Here is a 20811-nt window from a genome sequence, read left to right as displayed (position 1 = left end):
AGGGTCAGTTGGCGGAGAGCAAGGCATAGGCAGACAGGGCCAGCATGGGAACTCTGGGGAGAGAGGCAGACCCATACTTACTTGGCATAAGCTTTCTCCAGCAGGCAGGGCCAGAATTCTTGGTTGCCTTTGCGAGGATGCACAAAGACGCAGGCTCTGTCCACAGCAGGCAGGCGGTCATCAACTACCACTTCCACCCACTGGCCGTACTGCCAGAACTGGAAGAGAGACACACATATGTCTTAGGAGTGGCGGGGCAGAAAGAAGCCCCTGCCACTCTCCAACCTAAGTCAAAAGACAGCCACAATTGCAACATGACCCCTCCGTGATGTAATGACAAACTAGACCCAGAACAAAATCACAGCCCAGGTTGCTAAGCAGGACACAGGCCTGTCACCTACATTGGTAGATGGAGAAAATTAGGCACAGACCAAGTTAGCCCAGGGAGGAAGGAGACTTGAGTTCTAGTTTGATGGTGTTGTGATGACCACACCTTGGCAAGTGCTCTGTGAGCTGCAAAGACGCACGAGTCTCTCTAGGTTTTTGTGTCAAAAGGGCAGTAGAGGGAGAATGTGCTGGAAAACCAAGAAGAGTGGTAGATGCGGGATTGTAAGAGGGCAGGAAAACCCACCAGGAGCTGGGGCCTGAGGCAGGAGACAAGACTCAGGCAGGTGGTGAGGAGACAGGGAAGGATTCCCAGGAGGTGAGACCACGCGGGCAAAGGCTTGGAGGCGGAATAATGCTCTGGCTCAGGAGGACTGAAGTGGTGACAGTCTCCTCTGACACTCCTGTCCTCACGTCACTCTGGCCCTGCCATTACAGCAGAGAAATGTAACTGGCTGGCACTGCTACTGCTAAGAGCTCAAATGAGCCAGATGTTCCTCTCCAAAACAGACTGTTTTCATCTTTAGCATTTAACTCTAAACGGTTCACCCGGGGACATGGCCAAATGAGGAAAATCCATTACAAAGCCAGATTTTTGGGTTTCTTTGCTGGCCTCCCCTGTGCTGGATAAGCAGCAGGGCTTCCGGCATCAGACCTGAGCCTTGATGAAAGCAAGTCGAAGCTACAGGGGCTCCACTAAAGCTGGGTGGATGTGATCGTTCATCCACATGGCCTTTTTCACAGCTGGATGTCCCAGAGGTTAGGCTGACACATCCAACTGAGGATGCACTCTCAGAGCAGAGGTGGAGACTAAGAGACATCAGCAGAGACAGAGCAAAGATCATGTCTTCATGGACATTAGTCAGTGCATTGCAGCAGATGCAGGCTTAGCTGTGGACGTGCAGTTCTCTCGCAGTGAGCAGTAAGACATGTCGGTGGCCATGCTGAGGGAGTAGGGATGCTATTAGGAGTCACCAAGGAAAGCTGATCCCCGCTCCTAGAAGAGGTAGGGACTGGAAGCTTCATTTGGATTTTGTGCTTAATTGTGTAGCAACATACAGTAGAAATTGTCCAGTTGGTAGAACCGTGCCTGAATCCTGGTTTTGACACTTAACGTCCAATCAACAAATGTTGGGTTAGACACTTTACTGTGGCTCAGTTCTCATCTGTGGAATAATTAGAAGTTAGATTTAGAACTAATTTCCTTATAGGCAGTGACTGGGAACAGATGAGACTGTGAAAGTGAGAGCGTAGTTATTTATTTATTTATTTATTTTATTGTAAACAAATGGGATACATCTTGTTTCTCTGTTGGTACATGAAGTAAAGGCATACCATTTGTGTAATCATACATTTACATAGGGTAATGGTATTTGATTCATTCTGTTATTTTTTCCTCCCCCCCCCACCCCTCCCACCCCTCTTTTCCCTCTATACAGTCTCTCCTTCTTTCATTCTTACCCCCCCATTATGTGTCATCATCTGCTTATCAGTGAGATCATTCGTCCTTTGGTTTTTTGAGATTGGCTTATCTCACTTAGCATGATATTCTCCAATTTCATCCATTTGCCTGCAAATGCCAAAATTTTATTATTCCTTATGGCTGAGTAATATTCCATTGTACATATATATACCGCAGTTTCTTTATCCATTCAACAATTGAAGGGCATCTAGGTTGGTTCCACAATCTGGCTATTGTGAATTGAGCAGCTATGAACATTGTTGTGGCTGTATCTCTGCAGTATGCTGATTTTAAGTCCTTTGGGTATAGGCCAAGGAGTGGGATAGCTGGGTCAAATGGTGGGTCCATTCCAAGTTTTCTAAGGAATCTCCACACTGCTTTCCAGAGTGGCTGTACTAATTTGCAACCCCACCAGCAATGTATAAGTGTACCTTTTTCCCCACATCCTCACCAACTATTGTTGCTTGTGGTCTTGATAATCTCCATTCTAATTGGGGTGAGATGGAATCTTAGGGTAGTTTTGATTTGCATTTCTTTGATTACTAGAGATGTTGAACATTTTTTCATATATCTGTTGATTGCTGATAGATCTTCTTCTGTGAAGTGTCTGTTCATATCCTTAGCCCATTTGTTGGATTGGGTTATTTGTATTCTTGGTGTAGAGTTTTTTGAGTTCTTTATATATTCTGGAAATCAGTGCTCTATCTGAAGTATGAGTGGCAAAGATTTTCTCCCACTCTGTAGGCTCTCTCTTCACATTGCTGATAGTTTGAGAGCATAGTTTTGAGGGACGGTTTCCAACGGTCCTTTTGTTTGGCACTCCAAGTAGAGCCTGGTGCCTAGGAGGCCTTCACGAGTGAGTGCATCCTGGCTCCAGAAAGTGCTCTGGTTGAGATGTCTAGAAATCACCCTCTCCTCCATCTTCTCTCACCAGAAATGCTGATCAAACTTTCCCTGTACAAAGAGAACATCAGATGCCTTTGCTGTTATAGGAGAGGCTGTAAGGGCTTGGTCAGGATTGAGACCATGAACATGTACTTCTTAGCTGGCACTTCTGGATGAGGAGGACTGGCACGTGGACAAAGTCTCTACCCTCCAAGAGCCATGTGGACACCATTTTGCCTACACCCAAGTGCCTGACAGGAAAACCAGAGTGTTTTGGGCAAAGCATCTGAGGTGCCACAGTGCTTGGGCACACAACCATGAGGAGAGATCAGAGTTCAGCACTGCAGCTTCTGAGGAATTATGCAACTGTCTGGGAGCAGGACACACTCTGCTCCCAGAAGGGCAGAGTGTCCTGCCTGGGTCTCTGATGACCTCACCACCTGAGTAAATCTCCCCTATGTTGGCAGCTCCAGGATGAGCCCAGCCACATCTCAATCCTGAATCTTCCAGTGCACTCCTCAGTGTGGTCCCCGGACCAGTGACAGCAGCATCACCAGGGTCCCTATCAAAAAACTCAGGATGCACATAGTAGGACTTCAGAAGGAGAGAACAGGGTAAAAGAAGAGGTTCAGCAATATGGAGGGAGACTGAGTGGGAGGAAGCTAGTCTTCAGACAGAGGGTTCAATGAATTCCAGGTAAGACTATTTCTTTAAGGCACACATCTGGATATATTCTAGAAAATTTTATGAATTCCAAGGAAAGAAAGAGAACTTCTTAGAGATTTGTAGTTTGAAAGTACATTCTGCATACAAAGTTAGCAGAATAGATTGGCATTAGATTTTTCTTCTGCAACACTGAAAGTCACAAGACAATGGGACAATGGAACTTTTGAAAAGGAATGTTTTTCCAAGAATCCTAAATCTAACCAAAATGTTGTTCTTAAATAAGAGAAAATGAAAAACTCTCATGTAGACTGAGGAAAGTATGCAAGGAGCTACTTCTATTCAATGGAAGTTAAATTAGAGTGAAAAATCTCAAGGTCACAAGAAATGAAGGTAGAAGAAACTGTGGTTAAGTAACAAGTTCTCAACATGCTTTTTATAAGAAACAGGCCTAAAATAGGGAAAATTCAATTGGTAATAAAGGGACAAGCAAAGAGGGAAATGTAAATAACAGGAAACTGGAGTGGCCATGTGATTATCAGATAAAGAGAATTTCAAGGTCAAGGACTTTAAATATAACAAACAGGGATGCTTTGCAAGTTTTATCCTAGCAAAAAGATAGAGATCATAAAACTTTGGCCACCAAAGGATACAACAGGAAATTGCAGAGCCAGAATACATGTAAGCATGAGAAATCCCAAAAGATGACTTTGAGGAGGAACTTCAATTGCCCTTTTAGTATTTCATACATTAAGCAGAAAAATTAAGTCCAGATAAAACATACAATTGTAGATAGTACAATCTGCAAATGAGAAAGTTTGATTCAAAACATAAACTTCTGACCACTGGATAATATATATATTCTTCTTGTGTATCCATGAATCATCAACAAAAACTCTCATAACCTTGGCCATAACTAAAACTAGTTTAATAACTTCCTTGAATGTTGACATATTATAAATTATATTCTTTGTCTATAACAAAACTAAAACTCAGCAACCAGATGCTTGCCCTCTCCTATAAAATTTAATCATTTATAAATTAAATAAATTTTAAAGGAACAGCCCCTATATGTCTATGAATGAACAAACCAAAATTAAAAACTAAAAATATATCATCTTAAAATTAATAAAAGTTAAGTGCATGTGGTGGGGGTGCTGAGGATTATACCAGGGCCTTCTGGAAACTAATCTCTCACTGAGTTACAGAACCAGCCCAAAGTAAAACATTTTATATTAAAACCTATAAATTTATTATGTATTATAGATTCACATAAGATCTCAGAGGAAAATTTATAGTTTTAAAAGCTTTTAAAAAAAAGAATTCAAATATTAACTATGCAACTTCAGAAAATAAAAAAGAACAATAAAATTAACCAAGAGAAAGGAAAAGGGAATTAATAAAAATAAAATTAAAATGAATAGTATAGAAAACAAAACCTTAAAAGAAAAAGAATAGAATAAATAAGGAAAATCAAAAGTTGATTTGTTTAAAAATGGCAATACAAACAGATTTAGTTGGATTAAGAAAAACTGGATCAAGGAAAAATAAAGATATAGCACTGGAGTTGAGAAAGTAGATTTAGTCACAGATTATAAGAGATTCAATAGATTATCAGAGAAATCAGATGAGCAACTCTAAGGCAATGCATTTGGAAGTGCAGAAGAAATAGTTGATTTTCCTGGTAAAGAACAAATTTCAAGAATTAACTTCAGTAGAAATAAGATATCTGAGCAGGTTAATAGCTACTGAATATACGGAAGGAGTTAAAGAAATTACATGTTAAAACGTGATTAGGCAGGGCCAGCTAATTTAATTATTGTCTATTTTCTTTTCCTTCCTTCCTTCCTTCCTTCTTCCTTCCTTCCTTCCTTCCTTTCTTTCTTTCTTATTTATTTTACTTTGAAAAAGACAGGTAATGGTTAGAAAATATTATTTAAATTATCTTCAAATAAAAAAGTAGGTAATACTCAACATTAATTTTTAAAAGCTGGGATAATTCAAACGTGACAAAAATAACATAAACTAGAAGCTAATTTTACCCATGATACAGGTACAAGAATTCTAACAAAGTTTTTAGCACATTGAATCTGACAATGTATCAGGATCAAAGGGAGACAGGAATTTGACTCTTTTCACTACAGGACAAAGATGAGCAAAGTAAGTTCTATAAAAACTAAAAGGAGAGACAAAATCATCTTTACTTGCAGATACTATTAGGTCACTCTAATTCTACTAAATTCTACTAGATTCTATTAAATAACAAAATAAGAAATAACTAAAGAATCTGGTAAGGTATTTAGATACAGTTGGACATATAATAAATAGTAGCTTTTCTTTTCTCCAGTGATGCCTTGTTGGAAATGAGCAAAACAAAAACAAACAAATAATAAACAAAAAACCTAACTTCATTCACATTAGCTATAAAATTATAAAATATTTGAGAATAAAGTTACCAAGAAAGGTAGAGCACCAATAAGAAAACATAACTATAACATTTTATCGAAGGGCATAAAACTAGTTCTGAATAAATAGAAAGATAAACCATGTTTCTCTAAGAGAATAATTAAAACAATAAAAATGTAATTTTTCCAAATTAATACATAAATGTGATGCTGCTCCACGTTATATCACAGCAGCTTTTCTTTCTAATTGGATAAAATGATTTTAAAATTCCCATAGAAGAATAAATGTGCAAGAACAACAAGATATTTTTTGAGAAAAGGATAATGAATAGTGAAGAAAGACCAAATTATCCCCCAGGGTTACAACTTCCTATGACAATCCTGTAATCAAAATAACAGGACACAGTGCAGGAATAGATAGAGACAAGAACCCACTATCATCGCAGGGTTTGGGTTTGGGATCAATAACTCTTTTCTTTTGCTAATTATCACTCATTTCTCCTTACTTCCATGGTCATGTCATAACCCCATCAGGTAGACTGTGTCACTAACAGGAATGTCACTCTCATCTCAGGCCCCCAGGCCACAAGAATAACTCATGACTCTGGCCTCCTCTCTGCTCACAGAGTGCTCCTTCATATAAGGAATGACTGCAGCGAACGTACCCGGAAACGGAAAATCCCTGCATACTGGTATGAAAAGCTTTGCTCCATCAGGATCTTCTGCAGGCACTGAGGGTTCTGGGTCAAGGAGCCCAGTGCTGCCAGGAACCAGCAGTCTCCTGGGAGGGGATAAAGTCATGAGAAGCCACCTGGACACACCTGGAAGTCCTAACCCATGATTTTACAGGTTCTGGCCACCAGAATTGTCACACTTCCTCATGAATATAGGTTGAGCATCCTCTATTTGAAATGCTTGGGACCAGAAGAATTATAGATTTGGGATTTTTTCAAATTTTGGTATATTTGCATATACACAATGGGGAGGGACCCAAGACTAAATATGAAATTCACATGTGTCATATGCTCCTTATACACATTGCCTGAAGGTTATCTTAAGCAGCACTGTTAGTGCATCTGTATTTTGACTGCAATCCATCACGTGATGTCAGGTGTGGAATTTTCTATGTGGTATCAAACTGGTGCTCAAAAAATTTAGACTTTTGGAGCATTCCAGATTTTGGATTAAGGATGCATAATGCATAACAAAGTTTTTCCCCTGAGAGAAGAAAGTTGGGGAGGGAAAGGATTCACTGGGGCCAGTTCCAAGCAAGGTAGAGAAGGGACAGTTGATGGTTGTTGTAGCGGGGGTGGTGGAGGTGATGGTGTGGTGAGAGAGCACAGGAGAGCCCCAGCCAGGCTTTGACAGAGCTGCCTCTTATTGCCAAAGTGCTCAGAGCTAAAGTCACAGAAAATTCTGCTGTCGACATAGGTGGCAATGGTGCTTTGAACCATCATGGGAAACAGACCCAAATTTTTTTTTTTGCTGATACTTGCTCAGCTCCTACCCATGCAGGACCTTTGTGGGTCACACAAGGGTTCTCTCTTCTTGCCTTGAGGGATGTGGGCCTTGATTTCTCCTTGGATGCCATTGTGGGCCCTTTTGAATATGCTTATCCCTCCCCTGAGTCTCTCCTTTGCCTTCAACAGCATCAATTCTTTGAATCCTATTTCATGTCAGGCATTGTGCTCAGTGCAGAAGCCACAGAGACACCCTCAGAGAGCTCCTTTTTCCAGTTAGTGAAACCCTGTTAGTGGACTATGAGCTCGTGGCTGGGTAGACTTTTATTAGCTGGGTCTAAGACAGGTGAAGTCCAAGTTCAAGGGCTGCGAGGAAAGGTGTTGACTTCTCACCTGCTATTCCTTGTTGGATGTCAAATCTGCTTGCACCTTCCAGGATGAAGTGAGGGGTACACTTGCATAATTCCTTAGGAAAGAGAGAGAGAAGCTGTGAGCATCTTTCAACCCTTTATGTCCTGAGGTGGTACCTATGACATCATTCACTTTGTCTTTGAGGGCTAGAGTTTAATTCTTGAATGTGTGCTTAAAATCTTAGTTAGGTGGGAGACCAAGACAGGAGGATCATAAGTTCAAGGCCAATCTTAGCAATTTAGTGAGAACCTATTTCAAAAAAACAAAAAACACAAAATTGAGAAAGTGCTGGGAATGTATTTAATGGTAAAGCACTCGGGATTAAATCTCCAGTACCAAAACAAATAAAGTGTTTAAAAAACTAAATTAAGAAAGGTCCTTTCATTCTTCCGGTTCTTCTGTTCTCAGGAAAGCAGGTGTCAAAGGCAATAAGCACATAAATGTAAGGAGACAACATAAAGAGTCAGGATCCTTAAAGCAAATAGTCCTACTAGTCCCAACAAGCCAGTGTTTTATTAAGAGATTTTACACACACACACACACACACACACACACACACACACACACATGAATAGGATACATGTGTTAGATGAGACTTTTATAAATGTAATAAAGCTTTTCATAATAAAACTCATGAAATCACATCTGTCAGATATCAGCTTGGTGCCTTCTGGATTCTAGGCCCCAGATCAGCCACTTGTTGCATGGGATAAAAGACATGCATGATCATATCTTTGCCCACCTTGGCTCAACCATAAACTGAGTTTGGAAGACCTCATCCTTCCCCAACTTCCAATCCACAGGCACCTGCCCACCAGAAAAAAAGGGATGCAAGAGGGTTCCGTATACAGCAACATCTGGGGGACACTTGGGGATCCCAGTAGATGTGAGGGTTGTGAGTGTTCCTAAGGTCCTAAGGGGATCCCCCAGGCACTTTAGGGACACACTGGGCTGAAGGTCCAGCTCCTGCCCCAGAGCTGGACAGCCCTGTAGGTTGGTCCCCTACTAGGAGCCCACAGGATTATCCTAGTGACCAGTCTGCACAGCTCTTCCTGATATCCCTTGCAGAGAATGCATAATCTGGCAATTGTTCCTCTATCATTTCTTTTCACATTGACAAATAAGTCCCCAGAGAGCAGGGCCACACTGTAGAAATGGATTAAATTACCCAGCAGCCATGAGAGTACAGAGTGTGGAAACTGCCAGATCTTTGTACACTGCCAGTCTCCCGGAGGGGACCCAGAGGGACAAACAAAGGTGTGCCCCTCTGCAAACACATACCCCGACTGAGGGCATCCTCTTACCCAGCCTCCCTGCTTTCCCAACAACGAACTGATCGTCAGATGCCAGGCGAGTCACCCGCAGGCCCTGCCCAGACAGGGGGCTCCTCTGCCAGAGCCATGGACTGGCTGGACTTGGGACTCCCCCAGCCAAGCAGGCCGGGAAGAACGCCCTGGGACTTCAGCTGTGTGCACGGGGCCGAGAGCCAGTTTGAAAACAACCTGGGGCACTTCAGAAACCTCTAATTCTCCCCTTCTCCTGGGAAAAGGAACTACAGGTCTCGAAGATGGACTGTTGTCATGAGTGGGAACATTTATGATCTCCTCTCACAGTATTAAAGAGGGTGGAGGCCATGGGGGTTTTGGATCAAGAAAAAAGGCAATTTTACTCAAGAAAAAAGGCAATTTTACTCAATTCTCCTCTCTTCTCTCTTCTCTCTTTCTCTCTTTCTCTCTCTCTCTCTCCCTCTCTTCCTTCTCTTTTGTGTATATCACTGGAGATCAAACCCAAGGGTGTTCTACCACTCAGCTACATCCCCAGCCCTTCTTATTTTATTTCCAAACAGGGTCTTACTAAATCGCCCAGGCTGCCCTTGAACTTGCAATCCTCCTGCTGCAGCCTTCTGAGTAACTGGGATTATAGGCCTGTGCCCACATGGCCCAGCTTTTGCTCTGTTTCCTTGACCTACCTCCAGCTCTTGTGCTGTCCTGCTGCTTTCCCTCCAGCAACCTGCATACAAGGGCAGGTGCATTTGGAAGGGCACTTTAGACAGACCAGGTGTGGAATCCTGCCCTGACATCTCTCTCCAGATGACCTGGAGACCTTGAGCAATGTCCTCTCTTTTGCAGAGACTCGGTTTCCTCATGTGTAAAATGGGAACAGAATGTAAGAACAGTTAGGAGAATTAAATGATGAAATAAGGCAATGGCTGCCACTTTTGAAACCCTGGCTGAGGGCTAGCTGTTTACTCCTGGATTCTTACCTGCAGGCTCCAGACAGCCTTACAGAACAGCACAAGTCCTTCCATTTTGCAAATAAGGAAGGATATGAAATAGTAGCACAGCATCCTACAGGGTGTATATTCAATAAATATTGACTCCCTTTTCCTGTACTATCTGCAAGGTTAAGAAGGCTGTGCTCATAGATAAACTCATAGCTTCTGATGCAGTCATTGCTGGACAGAATTAAAAAATGAATTAAGCCATCAATTCACAGAAATTAGAAAGAAAAACACGAAAGAGTCTCCCGGAAATAGCAAAAAGGAAGTGATGAAGAGAACAACGTGTGAAGTATGAAATGAATCAGAAAAACAGCAAGATTAATAAAGTATAAAAAAAAATTCTACTTAGGATAGGGGATTTATACAGACCCAAACTTTGGCACATTGGTAGAGAAACCCAAATAAGATCAGACATAAAAAAGGATTTCGGAAATATAAAAATACGACGTAAAATTCTTAGTCAATTAAGAAATATTATCAATTTTCTAACAAAAATTAACATGGCTGAAACAACTCAAGTTAGTAAATAATCAGAAAAGTAAATAGCTTTGGGATAATATTTTTAAGTTAAAGAGTAGCTCCCTAATATGCCTGTAAATGCTTACAGGTATATGAAATTTTTCTGCTAAGTTCTCTCAAATTTCTAGGGAATAGACAGTTCTTGTGTCATTTACCACTTTATTAAGAATTCAGAAGAATCTTGCTACCATTGAAGAAGTTAGTGTAGCCTCGATACCCAACCTGAGAGAGAACCCACACCATGCACATAGGCACACAGGCACACACACACAATACACCAGACTGTTTTTGCCTAATTTATTACCATCAGATAGGATTTACTGTAGAAATGCAGAATGCAAGGATGGCTTCATAACAAAACATCTAATAACATGAAATAGTACTTACATGGGGCAAAGGGGGGGGTACATTTCATGTCACTAAATGCTATGAAGGCATTGGATAAGCACACGTTTTTATAATTTGCCAAAACAATAGAGGTTATAATTAAAAAACAAAAACATTAGCTAATTGAGAACAGGAGGCCAAAATTAAACAGGTGACAAAAATTAAATGGTGATTATTTCAAACACGAAATCAGTAGTCAACACCAAGTTTACAGGGAAACCCGGCAACTACTGGTGTCAAGATGGGCAGGCACCTGTGTCTCCTGCCTCCAAGGGCCTGTTCCTTCCCCACCATGGGCTTTAGAGCTGTGAGAGGTCACCACAAAGAGGGATAGAAATGCCCAGAAGCATTTTGGTCTGTCATCTGACTTCCTGAGACAGGGCCCATAAAGAAAATTAGCCCTGACCCTGGGCAGGTCCCAGGTGACCAGATGGGCAGGGCTCCGGGGCAGTGATGAAGTCAGTGTGATCAGATCCTAGATCAGATTCAGGCTGAACTACCGCCTGAGGGTGACTCAGAATCACTGGGCAGCTCCCAGACATGGAGACTGCCGAGCCCCGCCTTGCACAGTTCTGATTTCCTGGGTTAGCCAGAGGCACAGTGCAGGACTGACATAGTTCCTCAGGCAATTTGAGGCCCAGCCAGGGTGAGGGAGAAGCTGCGCAATTTGTTCCAGGTCACACAAGAAGCAGGCTAGGGACTAGGCATCTGCTGACATGGAGTCGTGTTCTTCCCCTCTAACTACACCGGCAGCTGGAGTCTTCTGAGCTTTGGGGCTTCTGATTCCGGGAGTTGAACTGGGCCCTGGAGGGCTTGGAAATGCCCAGGTGTACAGAAGGAAGCTGTGGTGGTGAATTTGATATGTCAACCTCACTGGAACCTAGGCAGCCCAGATATCTGGTAAATATGATTTCTGGGTGTGTCTGTGTAGGTGTTTGGGGATGAGATTAGCATTTGAGTTGGTGGACTCCTAAAGCAAAAGGCCCTCCCCAGTGTGTGGGGTGCATCATCCAATCCACTGAGGCCCTGAATAGAACAAGGTGGAGAAAGAATTCACCCCTTCTCAGCTTGAGCTGATACTTTGGCTTTTTCCTGCCCTCAGACTGGAAGGATGCCAGTGGCTCCCCTGGTTCTCAAGCCTCTGGTGCAGGTTTAAGTCTGTCATGGCCCTCCTGGGGTTACAGCTTGCAGATGGCGTATCATGGGACTTCTGAGCCTCCAGACTCTCAGGAGTCAACCCCTCATAAAAAAATCTTTACTAATAAATATATCGATAGGATATATATATATTAGGAAATATATATAAATCTATCAACAGGGGTGTGTGTGTGTATATATATATATATATATGTAATAGGATATATATGTTAGGCTATGTAATGGGGCATATAGTCAATATACTTATCCATCATTTGATAAAAAATATTTAATATTTATGACTTACACATAAGTCTCAATGGGATGTATATCATTGGTTTTGTGTCTAGAAGAACCCTAAGTAATTTCAGGATTTGAGTTCTGGGTTGGGAGGCCCTTTCTCTGAGCAAAGTTTGGGGTGATCTCTGTTACACTAGGTATTTCAGAAGCTCCTGTAATGCAAGAGCTCCTGGGATCTTAGCAAATAACCCTTCTGAAGTGGCACATCAGCCACTGTCCCCCATTGTCTCTGGAGTCTCTCTCCCAGTGTGGCAGCATTGACATCACTCTGCACTCTCTTCAGAGGCTGCTCAGGACTTCCCCACAGCACCATGCCACTCTGGATGAGGGGACACTATGCCTGTTGCCTTGCGACCCTTTCACAGGGTGTTCGTGGTTAGACTTGGACAGGTGGCAACTTCACTCCCTTTAGTTTTTCCTTGATATATTGACTCGGTGGCAATTGGTTGTGGGCATAGTCACTGCTATCACCTTCTGTTACCTGTTGCCTGATGGGACATCTATGCAACCTACCCCATTCTCATATTTCCACTTTTTAAATATGAAGAACATATTTTGGCCCCAAGTGCGCCCTTTCTAGTGAATTATCCCATCAGAAACTGCTTTGGCTGTGCGAAGACAAACACTGCAGCCTGGACAGGCAGGACTTGGCCCTGGGACGGCCACAGGCTGACCCACAATGGGGTGCGTGCTGAGCTCTGAGCGCCCATTAGACAACATGCTTTGGGCACACAGCCCATTCTTCATTGGGAAGTGAACTGTTTCTCACTATAGAATGGGGACAAAGATGACCGTCCAGTCCCTTGGTCTGACACACATTGGTGACCATTGTGAAGCTCCACCATCTACAATGCTGGGCCATCCAATATGGTTGTAACAAGCCACATGTGGCTATTCAGATTTAAATGAAATAAAATTAAAATTTCAGTCCCTCAGTTGCGTCAGCCACATTTCGAGCGCTCAAAAGCCACATGTGACTAATGGCTACAGCATTGGACCATGCAAAAAGAACATCTCCAGCATCGTGGAAAGGTCTCCGGGACGATGCCGATCTATTTAGTGAGGATAATATTATCTACTTCATAGGACTGTGAGGAGAATTAAATCGAAACTTGCACAAAAGTGCAAATAAAGCTAACACATGCACGCTCTTGATAAACAGATTTATTATTGCTATCCAGGAAATAAAAATTCTCCTAAAAGGGAGCTACTATAAGTATCAAATTTAATTCAGGGGAATACGGCACAGACACCCCAGGTGTAAGTGCGAGTCTTGTTATTATCTCTTCCTGAGAGCCAGCATTACAGGAAGCACTGAGACTGATGCGTTGTTGAGTCCCCTAGCCACAAGGTCACAGGCTGTTGCAGAAGCTGAGTGGGGCTGAGGGGAGGGGTTGGAAATTCCTTAAAGAAAATCAGAATGAAATAGGTGGAGAAGGAGCTACTTCAAACAGAATCTGAGCGACAACGTGGATTAGGCAGAGGAAGGGAAAAGTAGGAAAAGGGACAGAGGGGAGGGAGAAACATTAAAGGCAGCATCTGTGTCAGGAGTCTGTTTAAATCTTGGTCCTTCCCTCCTTAACTGTGTCACCTTGGTAAGTCACGTCACCTGTCTGAACTTCAGTTTCCTTTTCTATAAAATTAGAAAACAAAGTAAGAGAAGATGTATGGGAAGTTCTGTACAAAGGTTAAGTATTGTCAGTCATGAGAAGGGACACATAGAAATATGATACTTAAAAAGAAATGCTGAAGTGAAGAATGACCCCCATTGAATTCAGGAAGGTTTTGTGGTGAGGAGAGTCAGTAGGGAAACACGTATGATCCCTAGCTGCCTCTCTTTGGGGTTCCTGGTATGATTCTGTACAAATGGTTGCACAATTTGCCTCAGTTTCTCCTCATTTCTAAAATACATCACACATTGAGACATCGCTGGAATTAGATAGCAAGAAACTCTCAACTCTTTCCTAATAGAAATGTTATAAATTCCTCAACACTATAAATATGTCTCACATCTATTGCTCAACACCTGTGAGGGTAGGAAAATTAAAAAAAAAATACTGCTTTCTAAAACAATCTCAGTGTTTTAAATAAAATAACAAAGAATGACCCTTCAAAATTTCTTCTTCTTCCTTTTTTTTTTTTTTTTTTCAGTATAGGGGATTGAACCCAAGGATGCCTTACACTGAGCTACATCCCCAGCCCTTTATTTCTTTATTATTTATTTATTTAGAGAAAAGAGTCTCACTAAGTTACCCAAGCTGCCCTTGAACTTATGTTCTTCCTGCCTTAGCCTCCTGAGTAACTGGGATTGCAGGTGTGCACCACTGTCTTATGCTCAGAATTTTTAATAAATAAATACATAAATAGGTTGCTCTGCCTCAGTTCTCCATATGAGGTGAAGGCCAGAAGTCATTGGCATGGACTTACTGCCCATGGCTGATGTGATGGACCATGGAAGGCTGAAACACCTCCATCTTCCTTCGAGCAGCATCCCATGATCCACCTGATCGCCATGATCCCTTGCTTCCACCAGGGATACAAATCTGTCCTGATGTAAGCAAGAGGTCACCTCCAGAGCGGGAGGACTTGAGTTCTCCTTCCCATGGGAGAACTGAGTGAGCTACCCACACACTAGACAGATATTTCTGGGGTCTCACAGCTTCTCACTGGGCATCATCAGAAAATACCTTTTATACAACCTGGCCTAGCTTTATTGAAAGTGCTCAGTAGAGAGCTTGGCATTTAAACTGTGCTCAGTTTGTCTTTATAGTCTCTTCTGCTTCCCTATTAGAATTCACTCCAAAGGAATATGTCTTGTCAGTCATTTATACTGGCCATCATTCACCTACTAAACTTTACACTATTTTTCTTTATTCAAGGTTCTACTGGAGCTTTAGAAGCATGGATAGGAAGTTTGGGCCTCAGGATCCTCCAAGTGTTTCTTTTCCTGTCCCTTCTCATCAGTAGCAGTCCTCATGAGATTATGAGAAGTTTGAATCTGCTGAGAAATTTCTGGTGGAGCTTCATGCTCTAAAACTAAGATTGTTCTAGAAAAACCAGTGGAGCTCACCATGCTGCAAGGTGGAGCTAGAGGCCATCTGCTGAGGTGGGGGAGTCAGGGTTTGAATGCTGCCCTGAAATATCTCCCTAATTTTACAGTGGAAGTCTGAAATTCTTTTATAGGTGATCAACCCTTTACAAGATTGAGAATGTGAATATAAAAGAGGCCAGGCAATTATTCAAATTCATCCTATAGTATAAATGACCCGAATGATATATCCCCTTTGAGTGTATTCTAAGAGGGAAGGAAAAAAGAATATAAAGACACTGATACCTAAAGAGAATAAAGGGTGACAGACTGATAGATGGGCTCAATTATGGAGGAGGGAGCGACCCTAAAGACCAACTACCACAGTCCTCATATCAAATGGCTTTTCATTTTTCCAGGAGAAAGCTGAGGCATTTTAATTCAGTGGTAGACTCAGTGTTAGAACTGGGTTAGAACCAAGGATCCAGGCCCTGGCTCTTGGCACAGGGTCTTCCCCTCCCACTGAGAGGCTACAACACTGTAGCAGAGGGTCCCGATGTCTTTCATTCTCCTTCCAGTTTGGTTTGTACCACCTACGACATCAGGTCTCAGGCCTGTGCTCCCTTCACTGGGGTCATGGCAGGCACCTCGAGGGCCCTAGAGCTGGGTGTGTTCTTGGGGTACTCACTTACCCATGGCCGCTTCCACTCCAGGAAGGAAAGGTTTTTTCCCTGGAGCAGCTTCTGGCCTATGGAAGAAGGCTCAGCTGGGAATGTCTCATCCTCAAATAGCAGGCGTCTGCGCAGGCAGCGATCCCGCAAGGAGTTGAAGTCCTGACCATTGAACTTGATGACAGAGGTCTCTGATAGAGGCTCTGGGTTATGTGCCATGACTCTCCTCAGAAGACTTCTGAGGTTCTTTCTTTCTGGTGAGAAAAAGGGATATTTTTAGGGGTGAAAAGTCCAGGCCTTGCGTCTTCAGATGTGAGCCCCAGACGGTCACCCTGATATCCCCACATTTATGCTGTGCCTGGTGACATAACCAGTGGGTGGGCAAGCCTCAGCTGAAACTCAGCATCCTCATTTCCAGTTCAGCATTCAATTCACTGCACCAGATAGCTTCTCGGGTGCGGACCTGTGCGGGAAAGTCTGCGCTGGGTATTTGCACATTTAATGAGCATTTATTGAGCTCTGACCTTGTGCGGGGCACTCTTCTGAATGCTGGCAATCCAGAGATAACCACAACATGGTCTTCATCCCTCAGGGTTCATTATCAAGTGGGAAAGGTGGATTAGACATTTCAACAGGCAGCTATCATTCAATAGAAACTGTCAACTAAAAATGTGTACAAAGACCTGTGGACATAAAGAGGAGGGGCTCGCAGCTGCCGTGGACAGTCGGGGATGACCCCCTCACAGGAAGCGACATTCCCACATGACTTTCTTATAGAAAGTGAATTGTGCCTTGAAGGAAGAAGGATCTGCCCGGTGGAGAGGGGTAGGTAGACTTTTTTTTTTTTTTTTTTTCTTAGAAAGTGTCTGCAGATGCCCTGGCTAGCAAGGGCTTGAAGGCCCAGGATTTGGTTAGGAGGCCACAGGGTGTGGAGGGCTAGGGAGCCGCTGGGGGATTGGAGGGTGGGGGCTGGCTTTAGGGAGCGTTGGAAGAGATGGCCAGAAAGGCAGGTTGGACAGCTGGATCAAAATGTTTTTATACCCTTCAGGTACTGCAGGCCCACTGAAGACAGGGGACCTGATCAGATCTGTAGATAGGGCTGCAGGGAGCAAGCTGGGGGACAGGTGGAGCCTGGAGGCAGGGAGGAGGCTAGGAGGCTGCTGCATCTGTCCACAGGAGACAGTGGTGGAGCTTCAGTGGTGAAGAAGGTAGCGGGGAGCCAGACTTCAGTGTCCTTTCTAGGTAGCGCCTATAGGATTTGACACAGAATTAAACATGGGAGGTAGGAAGCAGGGAGAAGAAAAGGCAGTGCACCCAAGGGTCACGTGGGTTTTGAAGTTTGCTCTCTGCTCTCACCACCCACTGCTTCTATAATCCTGAACTGGTGTCCAAGCCTGTGGACCTATTTCTCTATCTGCATGAATTGATGGTACCAACCCTCATAGGGTTCATTGTGGTATTAACTCAGATTTGCCCTAATAGTCACCCGAGTGACCGGCATACAGTAGGCATTCAATAAATGCTGGTGTCCAGTTTCCCTAAAGAGATTCCAAGGAAGGGTAGGAGTCCTCATTCAGACAGTCATAGGGAGGAAACTGATGCTATTTTCCAACATACACAGCACATCCTCAATCATGAGGTTGGCCTGGATTTGAATCCCAAATCCACCTTTTTAATTATGCTTCTAACAAACTTCCTTGGGCCTCAAAGGAGTGCTTTTGAAGTTTGTTTGACAGGGTACTGTTTAGGTGACACAAAAGACCGTTACTGAATCTCAGTAAAAAAAAAAAAAAAAGGTGATAAAGTCGAAAGAACATAAATAAGTAGCTCATAAGGAGAGAACATGAGTTTGCAATCAAGATTTTGAATCCTAGAAAAACATATGCAAACTTGAAATAACTTCACATTTATCTTGCAGTTCTCTTATAATGGTTTGTGGCAAATTCTGCAGCTAGCACAGATTCACAGGCAGAATATCACCAATTAAGTGTCATTATACAAGCATATTGGGAGAGAATTGTACATATGATTGTCTTCCAAACAGGATGTGAATAATTTACATTTGAACTATACAAAATTGGCATTTTTATTGATCCAAAATAGTTGAATGGAGTCATATTTGTGTGGTATACACTAAGGTAAAAAGTGGTTAAATACAGGCAGTTTCATTTGATTTTACTTAATGTGATAGATGCATTTATTCAATCCCATCCTTGGAAAATAACAGACCAAAATGTTCAGTATGTCCCACCACTCACAATGGAGTTACATGGAGAACCCACAGCAAATTAAATAAATAGTGATAAGGCTAAAATAACGGCAAGCTACCATTCAAGAGTAAGAAAACAGTGATAGAAATTGCTTGTCAATTCAAGACAAAGGCAATGACACCTGGTAATGAAGAGTTGGGAAATTGCAGGTTTTGCACTCCCTGTGCATGCTTAGGGACGGGCACCCGCACAGCATGACCAAGCTTGCCACCCCTCTGTCAAACGTCAAATCGGAGTGTGATAAACTCCAGCATTGAGCTATTTTTGGTTTATGAAAACCAAATCGTAGTTACCTTAATAACACAATTACGGGATTGCCGGAAAGCAGCCCTAATCCCAGGTGGAAATGAAAGTCTAAAGAATTTTGCTTCATTTCTCCATCAGAATCATACAAAGGCCTTTCATGTGGGAATCAGGTCTCAGTCCATCTGGAGGACCCCGCTGCCCACTATTGAGTCGGGGGCTGGCCAGACTTTAAGAATCCCTTTCTTAAGACTCACCATCCTCATTTGTGAAATGGAGATGACAATCATATTACAAACATAATAGGGCTGTTGTGAGCTTCAGGTGAAACCATGCTTGCAGAATGCTTAGCACAGTGACTAGTAAATAGAAGGCAGTCAATACACAATGGCTATTAGCTCCATGATCATTATTACTTTGAGCATGGAAGGATTGTGCAGAAGTCAGACACTCTCAAAAGACTGACTGGTGGCCAAGGACAGGCTAAGCTCAGAGGGTCTGCAGGGGTGAGGACAGCCTGGGTGATCACTCTATGTCCTAGGCTCAACTGCTGTTCTGCAAGGAAAGGGCAGGGCTCTGAGGACATGCATATGCATGAAGGGGAGTGGTTGGCTGCCGGATGAAACGGCCGCTGGGGTGGGAGGGACCTTCATCTTGAACAGAAAAGGCAGACGGGGAGGCTAGTTCAGCCTCTACATGCACACTCCACGCCTACCAGGGTCTGCTACTTTCTCTTGAATTGCTCATGGCTTGACCAGGGAATAACTTCGGGGCTCACTTTCTCAGTGAAGGGTTATGGAAAATAATATTCCTACAAGATAACCACCAAAGAAAAGTAGAGAGAGGTGTGGCTGGCGGGGGGCAGGGACTAGCCAAGCATTAACCTCCCAGTAAATCCTTTCCTACTAACAATGGACACTGAGGGACAGGGGCGAATACTGAATGCTGGCCCTAAACTTTGACCTTCCCCCATTGCAAACTAGCCCTAAATGAAGGCACAGCAAATATTGAAACTCTGGGAAACAATGGATCCCAGAGAAAAAAGCAATGGGTAAGATTTGAGTCCTAATCCCTCGAGATCTGGATTCCTACCTCCCCAGATAATGAGTATCAACCTTTTTACACTACCCTCCTAAGTTAACGTTTTAACCTGCACAACTAGCCCCTGACTGTCCAAACTGCAAGTCCACAGTTTCCAATGATTAAACCATCCTCATTGTACCCTATAAAACTAAAATCCCCTTTGTAACCGACAGTCATTTTCTCTTCCAGAAAATGAGCCCCGACAGTGCCCGAATCTGCAAATGAATAAATTGTAATATATAAGACTGCTCTTCCGCCCATCAGGTGCAGTCATTTTCCCGCCTCCCAACCACTTGTCAATCTGTGAACATCCTAGCTAGCTATTGGTTCATCAGTCAGCTTGCAAGTATCCTTCTCCGATATTGGTCTCCTGTTAGCCCGGCGGAATTCAACTGTTTACCATAGCTTCCCCGCCATCTTTCCCATTCTGTCTGTCCTCCTCGCTTTTCTCTATCCTCCTGGCTTTCACACTCTAGCGTGCGCCCTTTCTTTTCCTTTCTCTTTTCCTCTCATTTTCTCTTACCCTGCAGGGACACACTCTGTTTGCTTAATAAACTCCCTTATGTGATTTCCCCTGTCTGGTGTGGTTTCGTGGGATTTCCTTACATCTGGTGCCATGACTTGGGATGGGTCCTTCCACTGTCACGAGTGGAAACTCATCTAAGCCCCAGTTCTCCCGGATACGGCTCCACCTTCCATTCTGCCTGGAGGCTCTGCTCTGAATTCACCACTGGACTTCAAATTGGTGAGTCCTCTAGGCCGGTTCCCCTAGGCCTAGGCCGATTTATACCCTTGAGGTGGCTGAGGGGTGGGGTACCCCCAGCCACAACTTTTATAGTTATGGCTGGCCCCTATAGTCAGTCTTATCTGCCAGGTGGATTCCTGATTTTATGGTGGAGATTCCCTCTCAGGGTTGAGGCTCATCTCACGCTTGGGCACTCGTACTCGAAAACCCTGATATCAGGTCCTCAACTCTTCTTGGCTTTTGCCCGGCACACATTGGTACTTGTGTGACGACACAATCAATGTGCTGCCCCTCATCTCCAGCCCAGTACTCTGGCCTCGGGAGGCCCTGGCCACAGACTCGGCTGTATCAGTCTCCACCATGGAATCTGGATCCTCCAATCTGGCAGATTCCACCCTGGGAACCCTTCGCCTGACCCCCAGTACTTAAAGCCATCAAAATCCGTTTGTGTAATGGCACACAGCTTCCGTGAGTCAG

At 43.4% G+C, this 20811-nt stretch overlaps 1 protein-coding gene across 1 annotated transcript in view; it reads right to left on the bottom strand.

Annotated features, from left to right (window-relative positions):
- Capn13 (calpain 13) overlaps window positions 1–16212 on the bottom strand; it is a 58980-nt gene extending 42768 nt beyond the window's left edge. Inside the window, exons 1-4 of the mRNA XM_047523356.1 lie at window positions 16015–16212; window positions 7653–7725; window positions 6465–6580; window positions 82–218 (exon numbers count right to left, since the gene is read on the bottom strand). Coding sequence (XP_047379312.1) covers window positions 82–218; window positions 6465–6580; window positions 7653–7725; window positions 16015–16212 — 524 coding nt within the window. The remainder of the gene's footprint in view (window positions 1–81; window positions 219–6464; window positions 6581–7652; window positions 7726–16014) is intronic.
- Window positions 16213–20811: the final 4599 nt, after the last annotated feature.

This window comes from Sciurus carolinensis, chromosome 13, assembly GCF_902686445.1.
Source record: "Sciurus carolinensis chromosome 13, mSciCar1.2, whole genome shotgun sequence".
Classification (NCBI taxonomy): domain Eukaryota; kingdom Metazoa; phylum Chordata; class Mammalia; order Rodentia; family Sciuridae; genus Sciurus; species Sciurus carolinensis.
Note: the sequence above shows the minus strand (reverse complement) of the source record. Positions and strands in the feature narration are given on the sequence as shown.